This window comes from Pteronotus mesoamericanus, unplaced genomic scaffold (genome assembly GCF_021234165.1).
Source record: "Pteronotus mesoamericanus isolate MK-2021 breed Mesoamerican mustached bat unplaced genomic scaffold, CSHL_Meso_final contig_246, whole genome shotgun sequence".
Taxonomy (NCBI): domain Eukaryota; kingdom Metazoa; phylum Chordata; class Mammalia; order Chiroptera; family Mormoopidae; genus Pteronotus; species Pteronotus mesoamericanus.
Window position 1 is genome coordinate 1,371,937 of NW_026555104.1, and position 22,635 is coordinate 1,394,571.

The window sequence follows — 22,635 nt, forward strand, 5'->3', positions numbered from 1 at the left end:
TATGGCTTGCCATAACGTTTTCCAAGAATTTTTTTATCAGCTTGTATTACTAACAGATACATGGATATTTCTGTTTTACCATAACTGGACAGAAATACATTTTTTTCCTTAAAAGTTTTTGCTCATTTAATAGTGTAAAGTGGCATTTGTGTTTCTTTTTTTTATAATGTTGAACTTTACTCTTTGAATCTCTTCATGTTGAATTGTTTGTTCATATTCTAGGTTATTTTATGCATTAAACTATTGATGTAGGCTTTGGATGGTAAGGCAAGTATAACCAGAAAATAAAGAGGTGATTATTAAAAAGATAACTAGAACATGTCCATGAAAATGTTCAAAGAGGGTCTGGTTTATATGTTAAATGATCTTGGGGATAGTGTTTGAAAGGGGAATAGGTACAATTTTGCAAATACTTATTGGGCATCGGCTATGTACCGTGTGCCGGTATGTCTTCTGAATGCTCCTGAAGTCATCATAATGGCATCTGTCTGGTTGAGAATGCTTGAGGCTTGAGCATTTGGGAACTCTGGCTGCTGAAGTCCCTTGGTGGCTGCTTGGAGGGCTGCAGAATCACTGTCTAGACGCAGGGGTGTCCCGTCTAGGCTGCAGGCTGCATGTGGTCCAGGATGGCTATGAATGAGGCCCAACCCAAAATCATAAATTTACTTAAAACCTTTTTTTTTGCTCATCAGTTTTCATTAGTGTTTGTGTCTTTAATGTGTGTCCCAAGACAACTCTTCTTCTTCCAGTGTGGCCCAGAGACGCCAAGAGGTTGGATGTCCCTGGTGGAGCACCTTTAATTCATTCATGGTATAGACCACTGTGCCGTGGCACTCTTCTTAAGCAGCTCTGTTCCGAGGGATACAAAGATGAATAAAACATCATTCCTGCAGACAAGGAAGGAATCCTCTAGTAGGGAGAATAGGAGCACCCAATGAAGTGAAAGAACTAATGGAAATTTGATAGGTGCTATAAAAGGGATTCAGACAAACTGCTTAGGCTGTAAGTGAAGGGAGTGATACTGCCCCCTTGGGGATGTGGAGGAACACTTCAACGGAAGAGGCGGCCTTTCAATTGTGCCGCTGCTGATTAGAAGCAATGGGAAGAAGAGGGCATTGGGAGGGTAGGATAGCTTGGCCAAAGGCTGGGGGGTGGTTTTGGAAATGAAGCAGGTGTCAGGAAACTGCGTATCCAAGTTACCTGGACCCTGGGATACATAAAGGAACATAGTGGAGGGTGAGGCTGCCAAGTGGTCAGGACTGGGTTTTGGAAAGATCTTAAATGTCAGACTGAAGATCGGTATGATGGATTGGTAGTGTGAAGAAACCTGAGACAGGGAATTTAGTTTGGTTCATGGTAATAATCCAAGTGAGGGATGATGAGGGCCTGAGTTGAATTGGTGGTCTTGGGAATGGAAAGCAGGTAATGGATTCAAGAGGTATTTTGACCCTGGCTCAGTTGGATGGAAAACTTCAAGGTTGCCAGTTTGATTCCTGGTCAGCGCACATGGCTGGGTTTGCAGGTTTGGTCCCCAGTCGGTTGGGGTGCATATGGAAGGCAACCAATTGATGTTTCTCTCTTTGTCTTTCTTCCTCCCTTTCCCTCTCTCATTTGAGAAAAAAAGATATTTTGGAGGCTGAACAGAAAGATTTGCTGACTGATTAGAAGGGTAAGGGAACAGTCAGGTCTATGTCTCAAGTCAGAGATGATGTTGAAGTTTTTATGGTTGGGTGGCTGGCAGAACAGGACATCAGGAATAGGGAAGTTGGGAGGAAGAACAGGTCTCAGAGGTTTCGAATAGAGAACGATGAATTGGGCTTTGTGTTGAGATTAAGGAGCTAGTAGAAAGTTGAAATCAGAATTTTAGTCCTTTAGGAAACTGATGAGGAAATTAGGACCCGGAGAAGTTAGATGGGGGGATGAGGTCTCTCAGCCAGTTAAAGCGGAGCTAAGACAAGCTTCCTGATTCCCAGCACTCTCTTCCCTGCCTCAGACTGAGAAGTGCTGCAGGTTCTCAGCTGTGGTGTTTCCCCCACACCTGGGTGTGCTCAATAGAAAGTTGGAAGTGAGAGACTTTATGTTGGGAAATAAGGTCTTTATTATTAATTAACTTATTAAAAGATTTTGTTTATTTATTTTTAGAGAGAGAGGGACAAAGAGAGGGAGAGAGGCATTAATGTGGAGTTGCCTCTTGTGCACCCCCTGCTGGGGACCTGGCCCGCAGCCCAGGCATGTGCCCTGACCGAGAATCGAACTGGTGATTTTTTGGTTTGGAGGCTGGCTCTCAATCCACTGAGCCGCACCTGCCAGGACTAAAATTTTTTTATTATAGAAAGTTTCAGACATACAAAAGTGGAAAGAAGGCTGTAATCAATCCCACTGACCCATTGTCCAACTGCAAAAGTTTTTTATTTTATTATTTTTATAATTCTCACCCGAGAACATGTTTTAATTGATTTTAGAGAGAGAGGAAGGGAGAGAGAGTGGGAGAGAGAGAGAGAGAGAGAGAGAGAGAAACATTGCTGTGAAGAGAAACATTGAGCAGTTGCCCTCCTGTACATGCCCTGACTGGGGATTGAACCTGCAACCTAGGTATGTGTCCTGACCAGGAATGGAACCCTCAATCTTTGGGTGAATGGGGCGTCACTCCAACTAACTGAGCCACCTGGCCAGGGCCAACTTCAGTGGTTTTTAATGTTATTTCATCTCTTTTCTTCCTTCTCATCAATTACATTGAAGCTAATGGGAGGTGTTTTGGTGACTTTAAACTTTGTGTATTGGCAGGGAAGGAAAGTTGAACAGTTTAGTAGGATACATTCCCAGCTTTTTGGGGTGGGGTCTGGAGTAAACAGAAGTACAATATACTTCAAGAATTCCTGGGCTGCCTCAGACCTTGTTTTGGGCAAATCACTTAAGTCTTTCTGAGTCTTAGTTTGTCTGTGCGATGGAGATACCGGCTTCAGTGGATCACTTTAGATAAGGTACATAAAAACCCTCTATGAACTCTAAACGTTGAGACTAAAGTAGTATGGAGATTTCAGTTGTCAGTAGTGCTGTTCATTCCTTTGGGTTTCTGTGGTGCAACGCATGAAGTTCATATTAGTCAACAGATTTTTAATATTCAGCAAATATGTGTTATGTCTGGCCCCTGAGGCTTCAGTAGTGAACAAAACAAAGTCCCAGCTCTCGTGGAGCTTATGTTCTAGATCCAGAGCATAATAGTTTTATAGTGATTAGTAGCTACAATAGCTAATACTTTTATAGTGATTAGTATAGACCAGGCACTGTCCTAAGTGATTCCATATTTTAACTTACTTAATTTCTTGCAACAGTCCTGTGTGGTATGTATTGTTATTATCTCCATTTCGCAGGTTTGGAAATGAGACAGATTTTTATGCAGATTGCCGCAGGTCCCAGTGCCAGTACTCAAATTCAGGCAGATCTGGCTTCAAGCTTACACTCTTAACCCCTGTGCCATAGAACATCTTCAACTCAGTCACAGCATACTAGTATTTGATACACATAAAAAAGTTAGGTCCGAATTGAAATTATTCCTAAATCAATAAGCATTCTCTTCTTGTAAAAGACAAAATAAAAACAAATGAAAAAAAAATGGCAGTAGTTCTCTGCGGATAAAAGCGTATTAATTCTTTCATAGAACAATATTTTCTCTTAACTTTTAGATAGGCTTCACCAGCTTTCTTGGTTTCTTTTTTAATTTTTTTTTTATGTATTGATTTTAGAGAGGGAGGAAGTGGAGAGAACGAGAGAGAGAGAGAGAGAGAAAGAGAGAGAAACCCATCAACTTGTTATTTTACTTATTTATGCATTCATTGGTTGACTATTGCATGTGCCCTGCCTAGGGACTGAACCCACAACCTTGGTGTATCTGGACAACACTCTAACCAACTGAATTACCAGCCAGGGCTTTCTTGGTTTCTTTAGATACAACTGGCCACCTCAGTGGAAGTCAGTTATTTTTCTGCTGGCCCTTGAGCAGACTCTCTTCTTGAGTAAACCCCCTTCTTGTTTATAATTCTCTTTTCCCTTTCTCCCTAGTCCCCTCTCTTTTCTTATCTTGGGGTAATTCCCTTTGCTGATCTCTTCTACTCTCTGTTCTTGCTTTTTCTCCTAGCTGTGCTGTGCCTTTCCAGTGTCAGCTTTTTGCCTTCTCCTCTCTGCCTGCCTCTGCCAGCCACTGAAAACCTTACACTGCGCTTTGGCTTTTCTCAGTTGATTTGGGGGGCTAATGTCGGGACCGGTTCCCCGCCTCTGGCTCTGCTTTGTCAGCCCAGTCCTCTTTCATGGGCAGGGCATATGGCGAAGTGGGCAGTGAGCATCTGCGTTTGCATCTGGATGAGAACATGGGCCTGGCTGCTTCAAGGAGGGTATTATGGCTTGTATACTTGAAATTTTTTTTTTAGAAAATCTACATAACATAAAATTTACCATTTAGACCACGTTAGCATATAATTTAGTGGCATTAAGTATATTCAAACTGTGGAACTATCACCGCCATCCATTTTTAGAACTTTTTCATCCTCCCAAACTGAAACTCTTTAAACAGTAACTCTCCATTCCACCCTCCCTCAAGCCCCTGGCAGCCGCCATTCTACTTTCTGTCTCTGAACTTGACCTCTCTAGGGACTTCATATAAGTTCAGCAATACAGTATTTGTCCTTTTGTATCTGGCTTATTTCACTTAGCATAAAATCTTCAAGGTCCATCTCTGTTGTAGCATGTGTCAGCATTTCCTTTTTAAGGCTGGATAATATGCCATTGTATGTAAATACCACATTTAAAAAAATCCATTCATCTGTTGATAGACAGTTGGATTGCTTTTACCTTTTGGCCCTTGTGAGTAGTGTTGCTATGAATTTGGGTGTACAGATATCTGTCTGAATGCTTGCTTTCCATTCTTTTGGGCAATATTCAGAAGTGGAATTGTTGGGTCGTATGTTAATTCTATAGGAGGAATCATCATATGGTCTTCCACAGCAGTAGCACCAGATTATGTCCCTCCAGCAATGCATAAAGGTTCCACTTTCTCTACACCCTTGCCAACACTTGTTATTTTCTGTTTGTTTTTTCCTATAGTAGCCATCCTAATAGGTGTGGAGTGATAACATATACCTGTTTTAAAGGTGTCTTATGTAGAACAATAGAATTTCAGGACTAGAAATAATAGTAAGGTTTCTAAATCTACTAGCAGTAGGCAGCAAAGAGTGTTCTCCTGTGCCAGCATTTCCACTCCTTTCTCACCTGGAGAAAGGCATTTTGGCCAGATATGTCTATACCGGATCCCAGGCTCAAGGTGAGCTTGTGTTAGGGTATATGCAATGCACTTTAGGAGAGATTTGCTTTTCTGTTTTCTCAGTGACTCTATTTCTTATACCTCTTTACAGTCTCCACCTGTGTCTTCTGGGTTACTTAGTCTTCTTTCCAGCTTCTTTAAGGAATAGGATAATTGTACTCAAATAAATATTTATTTTAAAAACACTAGATGTTAGAAATTAATGAGCCCAAGATCAGTATAAACAGCCTACCTCATTAAAAAGACTATATTCACTATCAATTTGAAGGGCACCTAAGTATTACTACTGAATGTTAGCTGTAATTTCTTATGTGAAATAAATCATCCCTTTCAATCTTTTTTTTTAACTTTGAAAAGATAAATTAAGCAGTACATAAAATTAGAATACATTTTATATTTGAGAGAAAATTATAACTTCTAGATTAATTTTGGTTTTGAATCGCTTTAACTTAATGAAGACTGTTTAATTTATATTATAAAAATTTTTAGGACTGTAGTAAGTTGAAAGCACAGTATAATCAGCAGCACCCAGTTGTTATTCAGCATTTTGCCATAACTTACCTTTCTCTTTCTCTGTCAGAAATAGATAGGTAGAGCTTTTTCCCGAGCCAACTGAAAGTAAGAAGTGGCGGACATCTTGGGTATTGGTACTTCATACATATTTCAATATGTATCTCCTAAGAATGAGGACATTTTTCTTCATAAATGTAATAGCATTGTCACACCTTAGAAAACAGTGCAGTAATGCTAATGGTAAATATCAAGTATGGTAAATATAAATCCCCACTTGTCCCCAAAGGTATTTTATTTCTCGAGTTTATTACGTCTCGTTAATTTTTTAAAATCTTGAATAATTATCCCTCCCCCCCTTTTAATCCTTACCCAAGGATATGCGTATTGACTTTAAAGGAGAGAGAGAGGAACGTGGATGTGAGAAACATTGATTGGTTACTTCCGGATTGGGAGTCAAACCCACAGCCTAGGTATGTGCCTGACCGGGAATTGAACCTGCAACCTTTTGGTATATGGGACAGTGCTCCAGCCAACTGTGCTACCCAGCCAGGGCCCCCTCCCCTTTTTGTTTTTCGTGACAGTAAAGTATGTTGTTTGTTGAAAAATTAGGAAATTCGGGTTAAAAAAAAATCTATAATCCACTACTCATAGATACCCACTTTTACTTTTTACATTTTTAATTTTGGAATAATTTTAGACTTTCAGAAAAGTTGTAAATGTATGTCAGAGTTCTCATATACTCTTCACCCAGTTTCCCCCATTGTTAACATCTTACATTTCTATGGTACACTTACCAAATCTAAGAAACCATCATTGGAACATTAATGTTAAGTAATTTTCAGATTTTGTTTGGATTTCCCCAGTTTTTTCATTAAAGCCCTTTTTCTGTTAAAGATCTATCCAGGAATCATGTTGAATGTACTGTTACGTATTCTGGGCTATGACAGATTTTTGGACTTTTCTTGTTTTTCTGACAATTTTGAAGAATTCTCGTCACTAATCATCAGAGAAATGCAAATTAAAGCCACAATGAGCTATCACCCCATACCTGTCAGAATGGCTAGCATCAATAAAATAACAAACAAGTGTTGGTGAGGATGTGGAGAAAAGGAAGCCCTCATGTACTGTTGGTGGGAATGCAGATTGGTGGAGCCACAATAGAAAACAGTATGGAGGTTTCTCAGAAAATTGAAAATGGAACTGCCTTATGACCCAGTGATTCCACTCCTGGGTGTGTATCTGAAGAAACCCAGAACACTTATTTTGAAAGAATATATACACCCCTATGTTCATTGCAGCATTATTTACAATCGCCATGCTATGGAAGTAACCCAAGTGCTCATCAATAGTGGATAAGAAGGCTGTGGTACAGCCCCGGTTGGTGTGGCTCAGTTAGTTGGAGCATCATCTTGTAACTGAAGGGTTGTGGGTTTGATTCCTGGTGAGGGCACCTACCTCGGGTGCGGTTTGATTCCTAGTTCAGGTGCATGCAGACACAGCCAGTTGATGCTTCTTCTCTCTTGCATTGATATTTCTCTCCCTTCTCTCTCTGGAAGCAGTGAAAGTGTCCTGGGGTGAGGATTAAAAAGAAAAAAAAAAAGCTGTGCATATATGTACAACTGCATATTACTTGGTTATAAAAGAAGGAAATTCTTTTTCCTTCCAAGCATTTGCAGCAGCATGGATGGACCTAGAGGCTGTTATGCCAAGTGAAATATGTCAGTCAGAGAAAGACAAATACCATGTGATTTCACTTATATGTGGAATCTGAAGAACAATATAAATGAACAAACAAAACAGAAACAGATTTATAAATACAGAGAAGGGACTGATGGTTGCCAGTGGGGAGAACGGTTGGGGGCCTGGGTGAAAAAGGTGAAGGAATCGAGAAGACCAGATTGATAGTTCAAAATAGTCATGGGGATGTCGCTGTATAGCAAAGGAAATTTAGTCAGTAATATTGTAGTACTTACGTATGGTGCCAGGTGGGTACTGAACGTATCAGGGGAAATTTGTGAAGTATTTGCTTGTCTAACCACTATGCTGTACACCTGAAACCAATATAGAATAGTATTGAATGTAAACTGTGATTGAAAAAAAAGGGAGTCCTCGTCAGGTATTTCATAGAATTTCCCTCGGTTTGGGTTTTTCTGATGTTTTTCTCATGATTAGACTGGAGTTACGGGTTTTGGGAAAGGAGATAATTAATTTTTAATATTTTGTTCCATATGTCTGAGTTTTTTGTGTAAAATATTCAGTGCGCACAGATACACATTTTATACAAATGGGATTATTGACTATATTATTTTGTAATCTATTAATTTACAAAATGGGATTATACTTATAAACATTATTTTGTAACTTGCTTTTGTTACATCTTTCCAATAACCTCTGTTTTTAACACAGTTTCTGTAGGAAGCTGTTCTGAGTTTCAAACATCTGATTTGAAAATACAGTTTTAGAACATAGGCTATTGGTAAATTGAAGACAGCCTTTAAGAGGGATCATGATGATGGTGGTACTGTTTTGTTTTAATTATGCAGTTGGCTTTTTTATATTGGTTTATGCTTTATTTAAAAAGGTCACCTGTTCTGTATGATGATGTGTTTACAAGTGTAAACAAATAACATGGAAGGAAAAATGAAATGCAAAAAATGGAAACTATTTTATAATAGTTTTTTTGACAAGCACTAACCTTTTCTAGAATTCGGTCTTTTAATATAATTTTCTTGCTTTGTAAATATGGGTTTTAGTTTTTTCATATTTTTTTTGATTAATAAGCATATGAAATGATTTGGGAGGTTTAAACTTGTCAAAAAATAATTTGGAATTATTGAAACTAAGCAGGCTATCTCCGGAATTGCTGGCAGTTCTAAAATGGATCAGGGACAATCAGAGTAATAAATGGGGAAAAAAATCTAAAATTTAGCTGTTGATACAACATTCTAAAAATATATTTCTTACTTTTATCATTTTAGTAACTGAAACAGATGATAGCAGATCCATTGGGATATTTCTTTTATGTATATTTTGCATTTTTATTTATTAATTTTAGAGAGAGGGGAAGGGGGGAGAGATAGACAGACATTGATTTGTTGTTCCACTTATTTATTCTTTCATCGGTTAGTTCTTTTATGTGTCCTGACCAGGGATCAAACCCACAACCTTGGTGTATCAGGATGATGCTTAAACCTGGATGATACTTAAACTGAACAACCAGGCCAGGGCTTCTATTATGTATTTAAAGCATTTACTTTGCTATATTGAATTTTATTTATTCTGGAATTTAGGAGAGTTTACCTCTTTATGAAGGAGATTATTCAAAATATAGTAAAATTGATGATCTTAGTTTCTAGTTTTCTTCTCAATAGGCTTAGCCTTTTTTCTAATACTTCTTGCATAATCAGTGATTTATGAGATTTTTAGGAAAATGCAAGTCTGGCTGCATATTAACATAGTACAAGAAATAAAACTTTATTACTTTGCAGAATATTTTGCTTGTGTATTCCATACAACCATCACAGATTCCAGTTTTGGACAAAAGCAGATTAAAGATAATACAACAGTGTTTTTTATGACTTGGCATTCTTATGAGAACTGAATTTGGTACAGGATAGTTCTTGGAATGGTTGGAATTTAGGTTATTTTAGGTCATCTCTTTGGGAAATTCAATTGAAGTATTTATTGAATGGTTCTAGTGAATTAAATGCTTGTCATGGGGATATAAATGATATAAATCATATTTATAAGATAGTTTGTGTTGGGCAGTTAAGGCATCTGACATGAAATATTTAATCCAAGATAGTAAGTGATTAAGAGGCCAGATCAGTCTGTAGGAAGCAATACTGGTTTTGGGAGGATAGCATTTTAGAGAAGCAGGCTTTGAAGTGTTCATTTAAAGCTGGGTAGGATTTAGGTCCAGAGAGAGGAGCGTAAGAACATTCAGGCAAGAGAAGGACATTGTCAGAGACTCAGCATCTGGACTGTGCTCAGGGTCTGCTGGGGGAATGTTGGGAAAGTTAGGTTGTAACCAGACTGTGGGTAGCCTGGATATCTAGTAATGAGCTTTGAAGTCATTTTATTGGCATTTGGAACTGCCATGCCATCTCCAGAGTTTTGGAGTAATGGTTCTTTTTCCTCTCTGAGGAGGAGGTATGATACACTTTGACTAGCAGCACTTTCTTACTAAGGCCATGCTGCCAGGGGGAGGGGCGGCGTGTTGGGGGGTGGTGGTTGTCGGGGGGCGTGGTGGTGCGGCGTCATGTTCTGCGACGCTTTCCTTACTCCACTGTGCTTGATCCTGTGGGTAATTTTCAGAATGTATCCATCTGGCTTTTTTTTCTTTTTGCCACAATACATTTACTACTTTCTATTATAGTCCTGTTTTCAGAATAATAATGGAGTTTCCACAGGGAAAGTAACATACGAGGCAGATTAAATGCAAATTACTGACATTTTAAACAATGTGAGAAAGGAGTGAATGAACTAAAAAGAGGCAGGTGAACTTGTTTGCAAATGGGTGAGTGTAAAAAAAAAAGTAAAATATAAAATTTTACAATGCCAAGTATCATAAATGATGCCTGGGAAATGGATCTTTGAAGCATTGCATATCATTCCATGAAAGCTTCATGCTATTGCAGAAAAATGACACAGAATGATGGGCATTTCTGGGGAGAGCGTTACAAATTAATCTGAGCATTACAAAAGCAAAACTTTTAATTTTAAAAGTCACACGATCCCAAATTTGAATTCACTGGATGTATTAACCACACCTGTAAAATTTCATTATTATTCCAGTGTTGAGTGTCTATGGGACAAGTATAATCTAGCTGGGAGTCTGGGGAAATAGAGGAAATAAAAGGAAGTGTGTTAACAAAAGTCAGAGATGAATAATTTTCAATCTCTGGCTTCAAAGAACTCAAAGTCTGTGACGGAGAAAAAATAAAAAAATAATAAAAAATGTAAATTTTTTTGTTCTTTTGTTAAAATTTTTTTTGTTATATAAAGAAACTTACTGTATGTGTCTTTTAAAGTTTTCCTATGGTTTTATTGTTTAAATAGTTTAATAATTAAAGATAACTTGGGGTCTAATCAAGAATACACTGTGGTTGTGACTTCTGTCAAAGTAGATAGTGGTAATGTTTAGCAAAACTCATGTTTTCTGAAATCTTTACAGATTCATTTCACCCAAGTTAATTACTATATATATATATTCCCCCCTCCAGTGGAGACAGATATATAAGACAGATACAGAAATCATTTTCATTTTAGATTGAAATTTTTGTTACTACTCTTGGCTTCTGCTATTTGATCGCAGTTTAATTTTGTTCTTTGAAGTCTGTCTTAATCAAGTAAGATTTAGATCCTTTGAAATAAAAGGACCATGACTACATTAACAAGAAAAGTTAGCTTACCAGTTGGTTGGAACCTTGTTCCGTCCACCAAAAGGTTGCTGGTTCCATCCCGTCAGGACACGTACCTAGGTTGTGGGTTTGATCCCTGGGCAGGGTGAGTACAGGAGGCAATCAGTAGATGTTTTTCTTTTTCTCTCTCTCTCATCCTCTTTCTCTAAAATCAATGAATGAACATTCTCTTGGGTGAGGATTTTTTTTTTAAAGTGCATTTTATGACTTGATTTTAAGGTGGTCTGGTGGTTATTCTCATACTTTTACAGAAAGAAGTCCACAGTGGAAGAAGAATGATGCTTTTTTCTTACCATCCGTTATTGAAACTTAGTCCAGGTCAACCAGCCAACCACTTGTTTGGTACTGTTGATTTCATTTTTCTTTCAGTATTTACTTTTGGTCCTGGACCAATTATCTAGCTACGATGGAATTCTTCAAAAGGATCCTGCATTTTGTGCCAGGTGAACTCCATGATTTCTGTTTGGAGGCATTCTTTCTGAAGTTCCATTCTTGCCTCTAAGACATACATGTGTGGGAAGGGAAATGTCTAAGTTTCCATTTATTAACAACAAACTTATCCTTCTGTATCTATTTCAGGTTTTAAAAACCATATCCAGCCTTGGCTGGTGTGGCTCAGTGGATTGAGTGCTGGCCTGCGAACTGGGGGGTCGCCAGTTCAATTCCTGGTCAGGGCACATGCTGGGGTAGCAGGCCATGTCCCTGGTTGGGGGCGTGGAGGGGGGCGGCACCGCGCACGAGTGGCAACCACACGTTGATGTTTCTCTTGTCTTTCTCCCTCCATTCCTCTCTGTCCAAAAATAAATACATAAAAAATCTTTAAAATATTAAAAAAAACCCCCACGTCCATTGTGACATTGAGATTCGTATATTTAAAATAATCTTAAAAATTATCATACAGTAAAACTAAATTTTGGTATACAGTTCTATTAATTTAACACATGTATATAGTTTGGGTACCCATCGCCACAATAAAGGTACAGCGTAGTGTCGTAATCCCCGAAAATTCCTTCATGCTGTCCTTTAATAGTCACCCATCTCCACCCCGTAACCCTTGCAACCACTGACCCTTTCTCTGCCCCCATGGTTTTTTTTGAGAATATCATATAAATGGAATCATAGAGTATGTAAGCATTTGAGACTGGGTTCTTTGTCTTTGAGATTCACCTATGTTATTGCATGTATTGAAAGTTTATTTTTATTGCTGAGTACTTTTCCACTGTCACTCATTACAGGACTTGGGGCTTGTTTCCAGTGTTTAGCAGTTATGAATAGAGCTGCTAAAAACATTTGTGTGGACCTAAGTTTTCATTTCTCTAGGATATCTGTGGGGAAAGGGGATTGCTGGGTCATATAGTGAGTATGTTTTTAACTTTATAAGAAACTGTCAACCTCTTTTCCAGTGGCTGTATAATCTGTATTTCCAATAGGAAAGTATGTGATTTCCAGTTATTCCATATCACTAGTATTATCAATATTTTAAATTTAACCATTCTGATAGGTATGTAGTACTATCTAATCATGGTTTCAATGTGGATTTCTCTGCTAACTAATGCCATCTTAACATTTTATCATGTTCTTATTTGCCTTCATTATATCCCCTTCGTGGAGTGTCTGTTGCCTGGCTTTTAATTGGTTTTCTTTTTGCGGGAGTGGGGGGGGTGGGGGGCAGGGGGGTTCTGAGAATTTGTTACATACTCAGATACAAATCTGTTTTCAGGTATGTGATTTGCAAATAGTTTCCTCTCGGTTTTTATGTTGTTTTTTTCATTCTTTTAACAGTGTCTTTGAAAGAGCAAAAATGTTTAAGTTTGATAGTGTCAGATTTATCAACTTTTGTTTTTGGATTGTATTAAGGTAGATTTTAAAACAGATTTCTAAATAGTGTGAGAGCTTAAACATCTAAATAAATAATGAAATGCGAAAACAACAACAAAAACACAGATTTCTATTTTATAAAACTGGTGAGAAGTAATTTAGTGACAGGAATGTTCTCATATAGTTGCTTTTTTGTGGAAGGTGCAAAACTTAACATTTTATGGAAAGGTGGTGCTCATTAATAGACTTTCTAGTCCTGGGGACACATAATGCTTTTGCTTAATCAAAAGAGGTGATTAGGTTTGTGAGATTTTTTGCAATTTAAAAATAATATTTATTTTCAGAGAGAGGGGAAGGGAGGGAGAAAGAAAGAGAGGCAGAGAAACATCGATGTGCGAGAGAAACATATCAGTTGCCTCTTCCACGCCCCTAACTAGGGACCTGGCCCACAACCCAGTCATGTGCCCTGGCTGGGAATTGAACCAGCAACCTTTCAGTTCACAGGCAGGTGCTCAATCCATTGAACCATACCAGCCAGGGCAGTTTTTTACAATTAAAAAAAAAAAAAGATTTTATTTATTTATTTTCAGAGAGAGGAGGAGGAAGGGAGAAAGAGAGGGAGAGAAACAGATCATCAATGTGTGAGAGAAATACTTATGTGTGAGAGAAACATCAATTAGTTGCCTCTTGTTCTCCCCAAATGGGGACCCGGCCCACAGCGTAGGCATGTACCCCAAAAGGGAATTGAGGCAGTGACCTTTCAGTTTGCAGGCTGGTGCTCAATCCAATAAGCCACACCAGCCAGGGCAGTTTTTTTACAATTTTTAAAAATGACAATCACTAGCATGGCTAACATGCATGCTTTTATAATACAGAACTATGTAGGTAATTAAGTATTTTTTAAAATTATATTTTATTAGTTATGTTATTATAGTTGTCCCAATTTTTCCCTTTTTGCCCCCCTCCACCCAGCACGCCCACTCCATCAGGCAGTCCCCACACCATTGTCCATGTCCATGGGTCATGTGTGTAAATTCTTCGGCTGCTCCATTTCCTATAGTGTATTTTACATCCCCATGGCTATTCTGTAACTACCTATTTATACTTTTTAATCCCCTTACCTCTTCACCCTCTCCCACACAACCCCCTTCTATCTGGCAACCATCAAAGCACTCTCTGTATCCATGATTTTGTCTTTGTTCTTGTTTGCTTAATTTGTTTTTTTAGATTCAATTGTTGATAGGTATGAATTTATTGCCATTTTATTGTTCATAGTTTTGATCTTCTTTTTCTTAAATAAGCCTGTTTAACATTTCATATACTAATGGTTTGGTGATGATGAACTCCTTTAGTTTTTTCTTGTCTGGGGAGCCTTCTATCTGTTCTTCGATTCTAAATGATAGCTTTGCTGGGTAGAGCAATCTTGGCTGTAGGTCCCTGCTTTTCATGACCTTGAATGTTTCTTGCCAATTCCTTCTAGCTTACAAAGTTTCTTTTGAGAAATTGTCTGACAGTCTTTAGGAAACTCCTCTATAGGTAACTAACTTCTTTTCTCTTGCCGCTTTTAAGATTTTCTCTTCATCTTTAACCTTGGTATTTTCATTATGATGTGTCTTGGAGTGGACCTCTTTGCATCCATCTTGCTTGGGCCTCTGCTTCCTAGACTTGCATGTCTATTTCCTTCACCAAATTAGGGAAGTTCTCTTTCATTATTTTTTCCAATAGATTTCCAATTTCTTCCTCTTTCTCTTCTCCTCCTGGCACCTCTATGATGCGAATGTTGGACCTCTTGGAGTTGTCCCAGAGGCTACTTATGCTACCCTTGTTTTTTGGATTCTTTTTTCTTGTTCGGATTGGTTGTTTTTTCTTGCTTGTGTTCCCAATCATTGATTTGATTTTCAGCTTCATCCACTCTGCTGTTGTTTCCCTGTAAATTGTCTTTATTTCAACTAGTGTATCCTTCGTTTCTGACTGGATCTTTTTCTTCATGCCTGGCAGAGCTGGTGACATCAAGTCAGCAAGAGGGATCCTCTGAAGCAGTATCGTGATTATCAGGTTAAAGGACTTTAGGTTTCCTCTGCCCAGAGTTTCTGCTCCCTGCTCTGAGGGTGATGATATCTCTGGGGAGAGGCTGCAGAAGAATTCTCAGTGTCTCGTCTTTGGACCGTTTTAGTTGTCTCATTAATGGTAATGCCTTCTTCTCATCTGTTCTTTGCAGGACTTATATATGATAGGTTCCTTTTTCATTTAAAGACTTTCCATCATGTCTGGCTATGGAATAAAACCCTCATTTCTTGTGGCCTTTGAGGCCGCACAGCTCGAGTTTAAGTCATGTACTTTCTCCTCTTGTCATTTCCCCTGAACTCTTCTCTTTGGAAAGCTTGCATATGCTCCCCCTATCATTTCTGCATGGGGAACTTCTGTTTGCTTTTGAGGCCAACTCATGCCACATGGTTTTTTGGCAGATGGAGTAAGTCTTCCTTGTAATTGTTGATTTGTGCTTTGCTTTTCTTGCTGGAATCTGAGTTTCTCTCTTTCCTTTTTTTTTTCCTTTTTTTACGTTGAATTTATTGCAGAGATATTGATTAATGAAATTATATAGGTTTCAGGTATACAGTTCTATAACACATCATCTGTATATCGTATTGCGTGTTCCCCACCCCAAGTCAAGCCTCCTTCCATCACCATTTATCCACCTTTACCCCTCTTCTACCTCCCTCAACCTTCTTTCCCTCTGGTAAGCACCATCCTGTTGTCTCTATCAGGGTTTTTTTTTCTTTCTTAATCCCTTCACCTTTTCACTCAGCTCTCCAACATCCCTATGCTCTGACAGCTGTCAGTCTGTTCTCTGTGTCTATGAGCCTGTTTCTATATTGTTAGCTTATTTTATTCATTAGATTCCACATATAAGTGAAATTATATGGTATTTGTCTTTCTCTGACTGGCTTATTTCACTTAGCATAGTACTCTCAGGTCCATCCGTGCTGTAGCAAAAGGTAAGATTTCCTCCTTTTTTATGGCCGAGTATTATTCTGTTGTGTAAATGTACCACCACTTTTTTATCCACTCATCTACTAGTGGGTGCTTGGGCTGCTTTCAAATCTTGGCTATTGTGTATAGTGCTGCAGTGAACATAAGGGTGCATATATTCTTTCAAATTAGTGTTTTGGGTTTCTTTGGATATATTCCCAGAAGTGGAATCACTGGGTCATAAGGCAGGTCCATTTTTAATTTTTTGAGGAGCCTCCATACTGTTTTCCACAGTGGCTGCCGCATTCTTCCTTACCACCAACAGTGCGGGAGGGTTCCCTTTTCTCTGCACCCTTGCCAGCATCTGTTGCTTATTGATGGTGGCCATTCTGACAGGGGGGAGGTGACATCTCATTGTGCTTCTAATTTGCACTTCTCTGATGATTAGTGACATTGAGCATCTTTTCACGTGTCTATTGGCCGTCTGTATGTCCTCTTTGGAGAAATGTCTGTTCACGTCCTTTGCCCATTTTTTTTAATTGGATTTTTTGTTATTTTGGTGTTAAATTTTGTAAGTCCTTTATAAGTTTTGGAAACCCCTTATCAGATGTATCATTGATGAATATGTACTCCCATTCAGTGGGTTGTCTTTTGTTTTTTCTTGTGAATTTGTTTTTATTAGGATATAAGGGATGGGTCACTGGGTGGTTTCACCCCGCCAGGGTACTGTCCATTGATATTCCTGGGATAGTTTTTGGAGCTTTTTCTTTTTCTTGGAGCTGCTGCTCTTGCTACCAGCAGCTTTATCAGGTCCACTGCTGAGTGGCTCCTCTTTGTAAGAAAATTTCCTCTTTTTGGGGGGATACTCCTGTTTCTTGCCTCTTCAATGTTGGTAACTGGTTCCTCTTTGTAGTAAGATTTCTTCTTCTTGGGGAGATTCTCACTGCCAGTTGTCTCCTCAAGATCACTAATAAACGCTCTGGCTGGATGGCTTAGCTGGTTAGAGCATCGTCCCTGGACATCAAGGTTGTGGGTTTGAACTTTGGTCAGGGCACGTGCAAAAATCAGCCAATGAATAAATAAACAAGTGGGACAACAAATCAGTGCTTCTCTCTCTCCCCTCACCTCCTTCTGCTCTTGGTTTAAAATCAATAAATTAAAAAAATAAAAAAAAAAGATCACTAATAACCAGCTCCTCCTCAGAAAAAAGATCTTTTTCTTGGATTTGGATAAATAAGACAGGTGGGTCTTCCCTTCCATTCTCCTGAGGAGCCTCCTGGAGCTTTTGCTTTTTCTTCTTTTTGGATTTTTCACTTGTCTTCTCACACTGCTGTAGTATACTGCTGCTGTTTTCTGAAGATGCGAGGGCCGCTTCCTCTGCCTAAACCATTGCCTTCTTTATGACCTCCAGATTATTCTGTGGAATCTCTTCAGTCTCATAGAAGGATAACTGCTTCTCCACTTGCTCTAGAAGCTTCTCCCCAAATATACTTGTGGGTATCTCAGAGAAGCAATCAGTTCATGAGGTAATACTGCATTTATTTGCCAGGAATTGGGAGATGCGGCCTTTGTTCTTGGCAGCTGTTTGGTCAGTGAAAGTGGAGTGGGAAATGAGTCCATATTTTGGGGTGTTACCTCGTGTCTTCAGGGCTCTGGAAACTTGGTCTCTTCGCTGGGAATCACTCAGGCACACGGACTGGCCATAGCGAGTTGTCTTATCATTTTTCGACGGTTTCCTTCACTGTGCAAAACCATTTTAGTTTGATGTAGTCCTTTTTGTTTATTTTTTCTTTTGTTTACCTTGCCTGAGAAGATATATTAGAAAAAATATTGCTACAAGAAATGTCAAGAAATATTTATGGCTATGTTTTTTTCTAGGACTCTCACGGTTTCAAGTCTACCATTTAAGTTTTTAGTCCATTTTCAGTTTATTCTTGTGTATGGTGTAAGAAGGTGGTTTAGTGTTGTTTTTTTTTTGCACATATCTGTCCAATTTTCCCAGCACCATTTATTGAATAGTCTGTCTTTACCCCATTGTATGTTGTTGCCTCCATTGTCAAATATTAATTGACCGTAAAGGTGGGGGTTTATTTCTGGGCTCTCTATTTTGTTCCATTGATCTGTATGTCTGTTTCGAATCTATCTTTCTCAAAAGCAGTGATGACATCCTCCGTCTTTGAATTCTGTGCTTCTAGTACAGAGCCAGGCCTGAGGAAATGTTTGCTGAAGTGAATTAATAGGCAGTTCAAACTTGTGTTTTAGCTAGTTTTTTATTAAAAAATGATGGGAAAAATCCTACACAGTATAGATTTTGATTCTCTGGAATCATAGTCACAGAATTAGAAGACTGAAATTGTGAGATTTGGATATGAAATGTTTCTATACCTTCTGGTTAAAAAAATAGAAGCCGTTATGCTGTATTGCACTTTGCAGTATTCAAAGTCATGTTTCATTTATAAATTTATCTCATTTATAAATTGGATGTATTGTTGGTATGATCCTGACTTATGGTTGACATTTTGCTTGGATCTTATTAAAGACTTCATAAAATATAAAAGAGAAGTGTGGGTTTGCAGCATCAATAGCTGCTCAGCTGTGACCTTGATCAAAAGGCTGGTTGAGAGTAACTATTCAGATAGATAATTAAGCCAGCTGAGCTGGGAATGGGGCTAGAATTCATAATTAATAAGTTTTAAAACCCTTCTCGTTCTTTCCTCATCTTTAGGATTTTTGTCCCTGAGTCATGGAAGACAGAAGAGCTGAGAAGTCATGTGAACAAGCATGCGACTCACTCAAGAGGCAGGACTATGAAATGGCCCTGAAGCACTGCACAGAGGCCCTCCTTTCTCTGGGTCAGGGCTCCATGGCTGACTTCACGGGGCCGTGTCCGCTGGAGATAGAAAGTATCAAAATTGAGAGTCTTCTTTACAGAATTGCCTCATTTTTGCAACTGGTAAGTAAACAGTGTCAACAAATCCATGCCTAGACATGTAAAATGGCCTTTTCCATTGAATGGACACTGTTGCTGATCACTCCTTCTCCAAATCAACTAACTGTGGGCTGAGGAGGTGAACGGAGTGGCTGGTGATTGCTGAATATCTTTTCTGGCAAGCAGTTGTATTTTTAAACCTTGGAAATTGTACTGTTACGTAGCACTTTGGATTATTCATTCACTTAACAAATATTTATTGAGTGCATACTATGTACTAGACACTGTTATAGGTGCTTGGTATACATTGGTGAAAAATAAAGAGAAATATCCCTTCATCATGGTGCTTTTTCTAGTAGGCAGACAGACAATAAACACTAGACATTATAAATAAGTAAACACTTTAGATTGTTAGAAGGTAACAGCCTGCATGAAAAAAAGTAGAACAAGGCAAGGGATATTGGGGTTACTAGGGTTAGGGATAGGGTTGCAGTTTTAAGTTGGGCGGTCAGGTAGTCCTCATTGATAAGGTGAAATGAAGGAGGTAAGGGAGTGAGCCATGTTGAAATCTGGAGGAAGAACATTACTGGCAGAGGGAACAGTCAGTGCAAGGACCCTGAGGCAGAAGCATACCTGCCGTATTCGAGGAACAGCCAGGGAGCCCGTGTGCTGGGGTATAGTGCATGGGGGCGGCGGGAGGAGAGAGGGTAACAGGGCTAGATCCTCTGGGACCCTCCAGACCCCTGGAAGGACTGGTTTTTATTCTGTTTGAGGTGGGAAACTATTGTGGAATTTTGAGCAGAGGAGTGGCATGATCTGATTTAACAGGAATTCTTTGGCTTTTGTTTTGAGAATAGACTATAAAGAGGCGACAGTAGATTCAGGGAGACTAGTTTGGAAGGTATTGGAATAATCCAGGCCACAGGTGACTGTGGCTCAGACCAAAATGGTAGCAGTGGAGATAGTGAGAAGTGGTTTGGTTCTGCTTATAATTTAAAGGTATAACCGATAAAATTTCCTAATGTATTGGATGTGGGGAGTTAGGTAGTCAGAACACTCACAGATTTCTTATGTTACTCTTTGTGTCTGAACATTTGCAAGGATGGTCTTTTCTTCAACTGAAATGAGAAGGCTATAGATGGGGAGCAGGTTCTGTGGGTGAAGAGTTCGTTTTGGACACTGAGTTTGGGACATCATTTAGAAATACAGGCTGGACATGTTGAGCAAGCAGTCAGATATACAGGTATGGAATTTGGGAGAGAAGTCTGGGCTAAAGATACAGTAATTGAAGAGTCTCGGACTATTGACACATAAAGTCTTGATCCTGGTCACATCACCAAGGGGATGAGTGTATTGGTAGAGAAGACGAGAGGACCAAGGACTTAGTCTTGTGGCTCCACAGTGTTGAGAGGTTGGGGAGAAGAAGAGGAGCTGGCAAAGCAGCCTGAAGGGCAACCTTGAAGTAAAGGAAAACTAAGAAAGTACAGTGTCCCGGTAACCAAGTGAAGAAACTGCATCCAAATGAGGGAATGTTCAGCAGTGTCCATTGCTGTTCCAGGAAGTGGTGGCTGACTGTCTGGGTAAAAGAGCACTTACGAGAGAATCAGGGAAGGAATTTAAATGCATGATTATAGGCAATTCTTGAGGAGTTTTGCCCAGAGAGGCACCAGGGAAAAAAAAAAAAAAATGGATGGAATGGTAGCTGGTGAGAGAAGTGAAGTCAAGAGAATTACTTTTTTTTTTTTTTGATGAAAGAAATAGTAGTATGTTTGTTTAAAGGACTGAACTGATAGAAAGCAAAAAATTAATGATGTAAGAGAAACAGAGGAGGCCTGCTGGAGTGAGTTTCTTCAGTGGACCAGAGAGCGGATCTCCATGGTGGGTAGGATGGACTTTGGACAGGATGTGGATGCTCTGTCTGGTCACAGGTGGAAAGCAGACCGTTCTGGCAAGCGGGCAGATGTGGTGACAGTCTACAGAAATTTTCTTCTTTGTACTTTTGGTTTTCTCAGTAAAGTCACTAGCTGAGAATGAGAATGGAGGCTCAGGAGGTTCTGGTGATTTGAAGTTAGAGAAGGTGAGAAGTTAGGGGTGTGAGTAAATGGACTTGGAAGTATATCGTGGTATTTACTTGTATAACGCTCAGAGAACACATGGATTAGCTTTGCTCTGTGAATATTAAATTTGCAACATTAATGCTTAAACTTTGAAACAAAGCCAAGCTTTTTTTTTTTTTTTTTTAATAAAACCTCTTTTTAAGCAGACCTTGAACTACTTAATAATATTTATCTTGTATCTTTTATTTTGCAGAAAAAGTATGGGCAAGCTGATGAAGATTGTAGGCATGGTATGTGTAAAAATGGGACTCTTTTCTGATTTGAAGACTTTGAATTATGTGATTGAGTAATGCTTAAGATTTAATTTTTTTCCATTTGCTAATTTCAAAAGTGATTATAATATTTAAAGAAACCCACCTTGCTGTGGTGACGAGTGACTAATGTGGTTGTTGACTTTCCTGCATTGATCGGTGTGTGCATGGACATTGTTGCTAGCCACTCACGAATGTTGACATTGTGGTCACTCCCTTGGGAACACTGATAGTGTCCTTCTAAAGTATGTGTGAGTATTTGAGTCAGTTAGAGCCAAACTTTAAGAACTGTAACACACATTGATTAAAATGTTAAGCTTGGATAATTTGAAAGGCTGGGGCTACCCCTCCCTCCTAAAATGTTTTTCTCCTTTAGAAGATGAAGAGACTGACTAGAATGCTCTATAGTGCTTTTTCCTATCTTTTGGGAGAGCAGGAAATTGAAAAAGATTCTTGATCTTTGGCTACTCATAGAATAAGAATCCTTTTCCATGTGATTGCTGCGAATTCACTAGGCCAAGCATAGGAGTAAGTGGGAGAAGGGTTCAGTGTTCATTCTCATAAACTCTTGGTGGGATTTTTTGTACTGCTCAGTGATTTGAATGATAGAATGTTTCATTAATCCCGAATTTGGGTGGGGAGTCAGGTGTTTGACAGAAGTTAATTTTTTCTATATGCACCTTTATGTCAAAACTATTAAAAGTACATATTAGTGATTTTTGTTGTAAACCTTACAAAACTATTCTACATACTTTTATGGCATATTGGACATAACCATTAAAGATTCAGCGACCTTTTTGTGAGCCTCGCTTCACAGAATTTTATGCTTTGAGAGTTAACTGGAATTTGAAAGCTATCTAGTACAATAATTCTTTAACAAAATTCTTACTATCTGTGAACATAAAACAATTACCAACAAGCCAAATAAGAAGTCAAATAACATCAAGGAACATGAAGAAGAGAATCATTTCTACTTCTTCCTCCTTCCGAAAAAATCATTGTGTTTAGTTTGCTGTATCTTCCTCGCTTTTCTCTGTATAGATAAACACAAATGCTTACAATACATAGATAGGGTTTTTTTCTTTAAGAATTAAAAGATTTAGCCCTGGCTGATGTTGCTCAGGGGACTGAGCGCTGGCCTGTGAACCGAAAGGTTACCAGTTTGGTTCCCAGTCAGGGCACATGCCTCGGTTGCAGGCCAGCTTCCCAGTTGGAGGTGTGCAAGAGGCAGCTGATTGATGTTTCTCTTACACAAAGATGTTTCTCTCCCTCTCCTTCTCCCTCACTTAATCTCTTTCTA

The 22,635-nt window shown here is 38.9% G+C and overlaps 1 protein-coding gene across 7 annotated transcripts in view; it reads left to right on the plus strand.

Moving 5' to 3' along the window:
* HELZ (helicase with zinc finger) overlaps window positions 1-22,635 on the plus strand; it is a 137,644-nt gene that overhangs the window by 7,459 nt on the left and 107,550 nt on the right. For all 7 annotated transcript variants that reach the window (XM_054573059.1, XM_054573058.1, XM_054573063.1 and 4 more), the window contains 2 exons: window positions 18,764-18,991; window positions 21,278-21,314. In XM_054573059.1, the coding sequence (XP_054429034.1) occupies window positions 18,782-18,991; window positions 21,278-21,314 (247 nt within the window). In that variant the 5' untranslated portion in view covers window positions 18,764-18,781. The remainder of the gene's footprint in view (window positions 1-18,763; window positions 18,992-21,277; window positions 21,315-22,635) is intronic.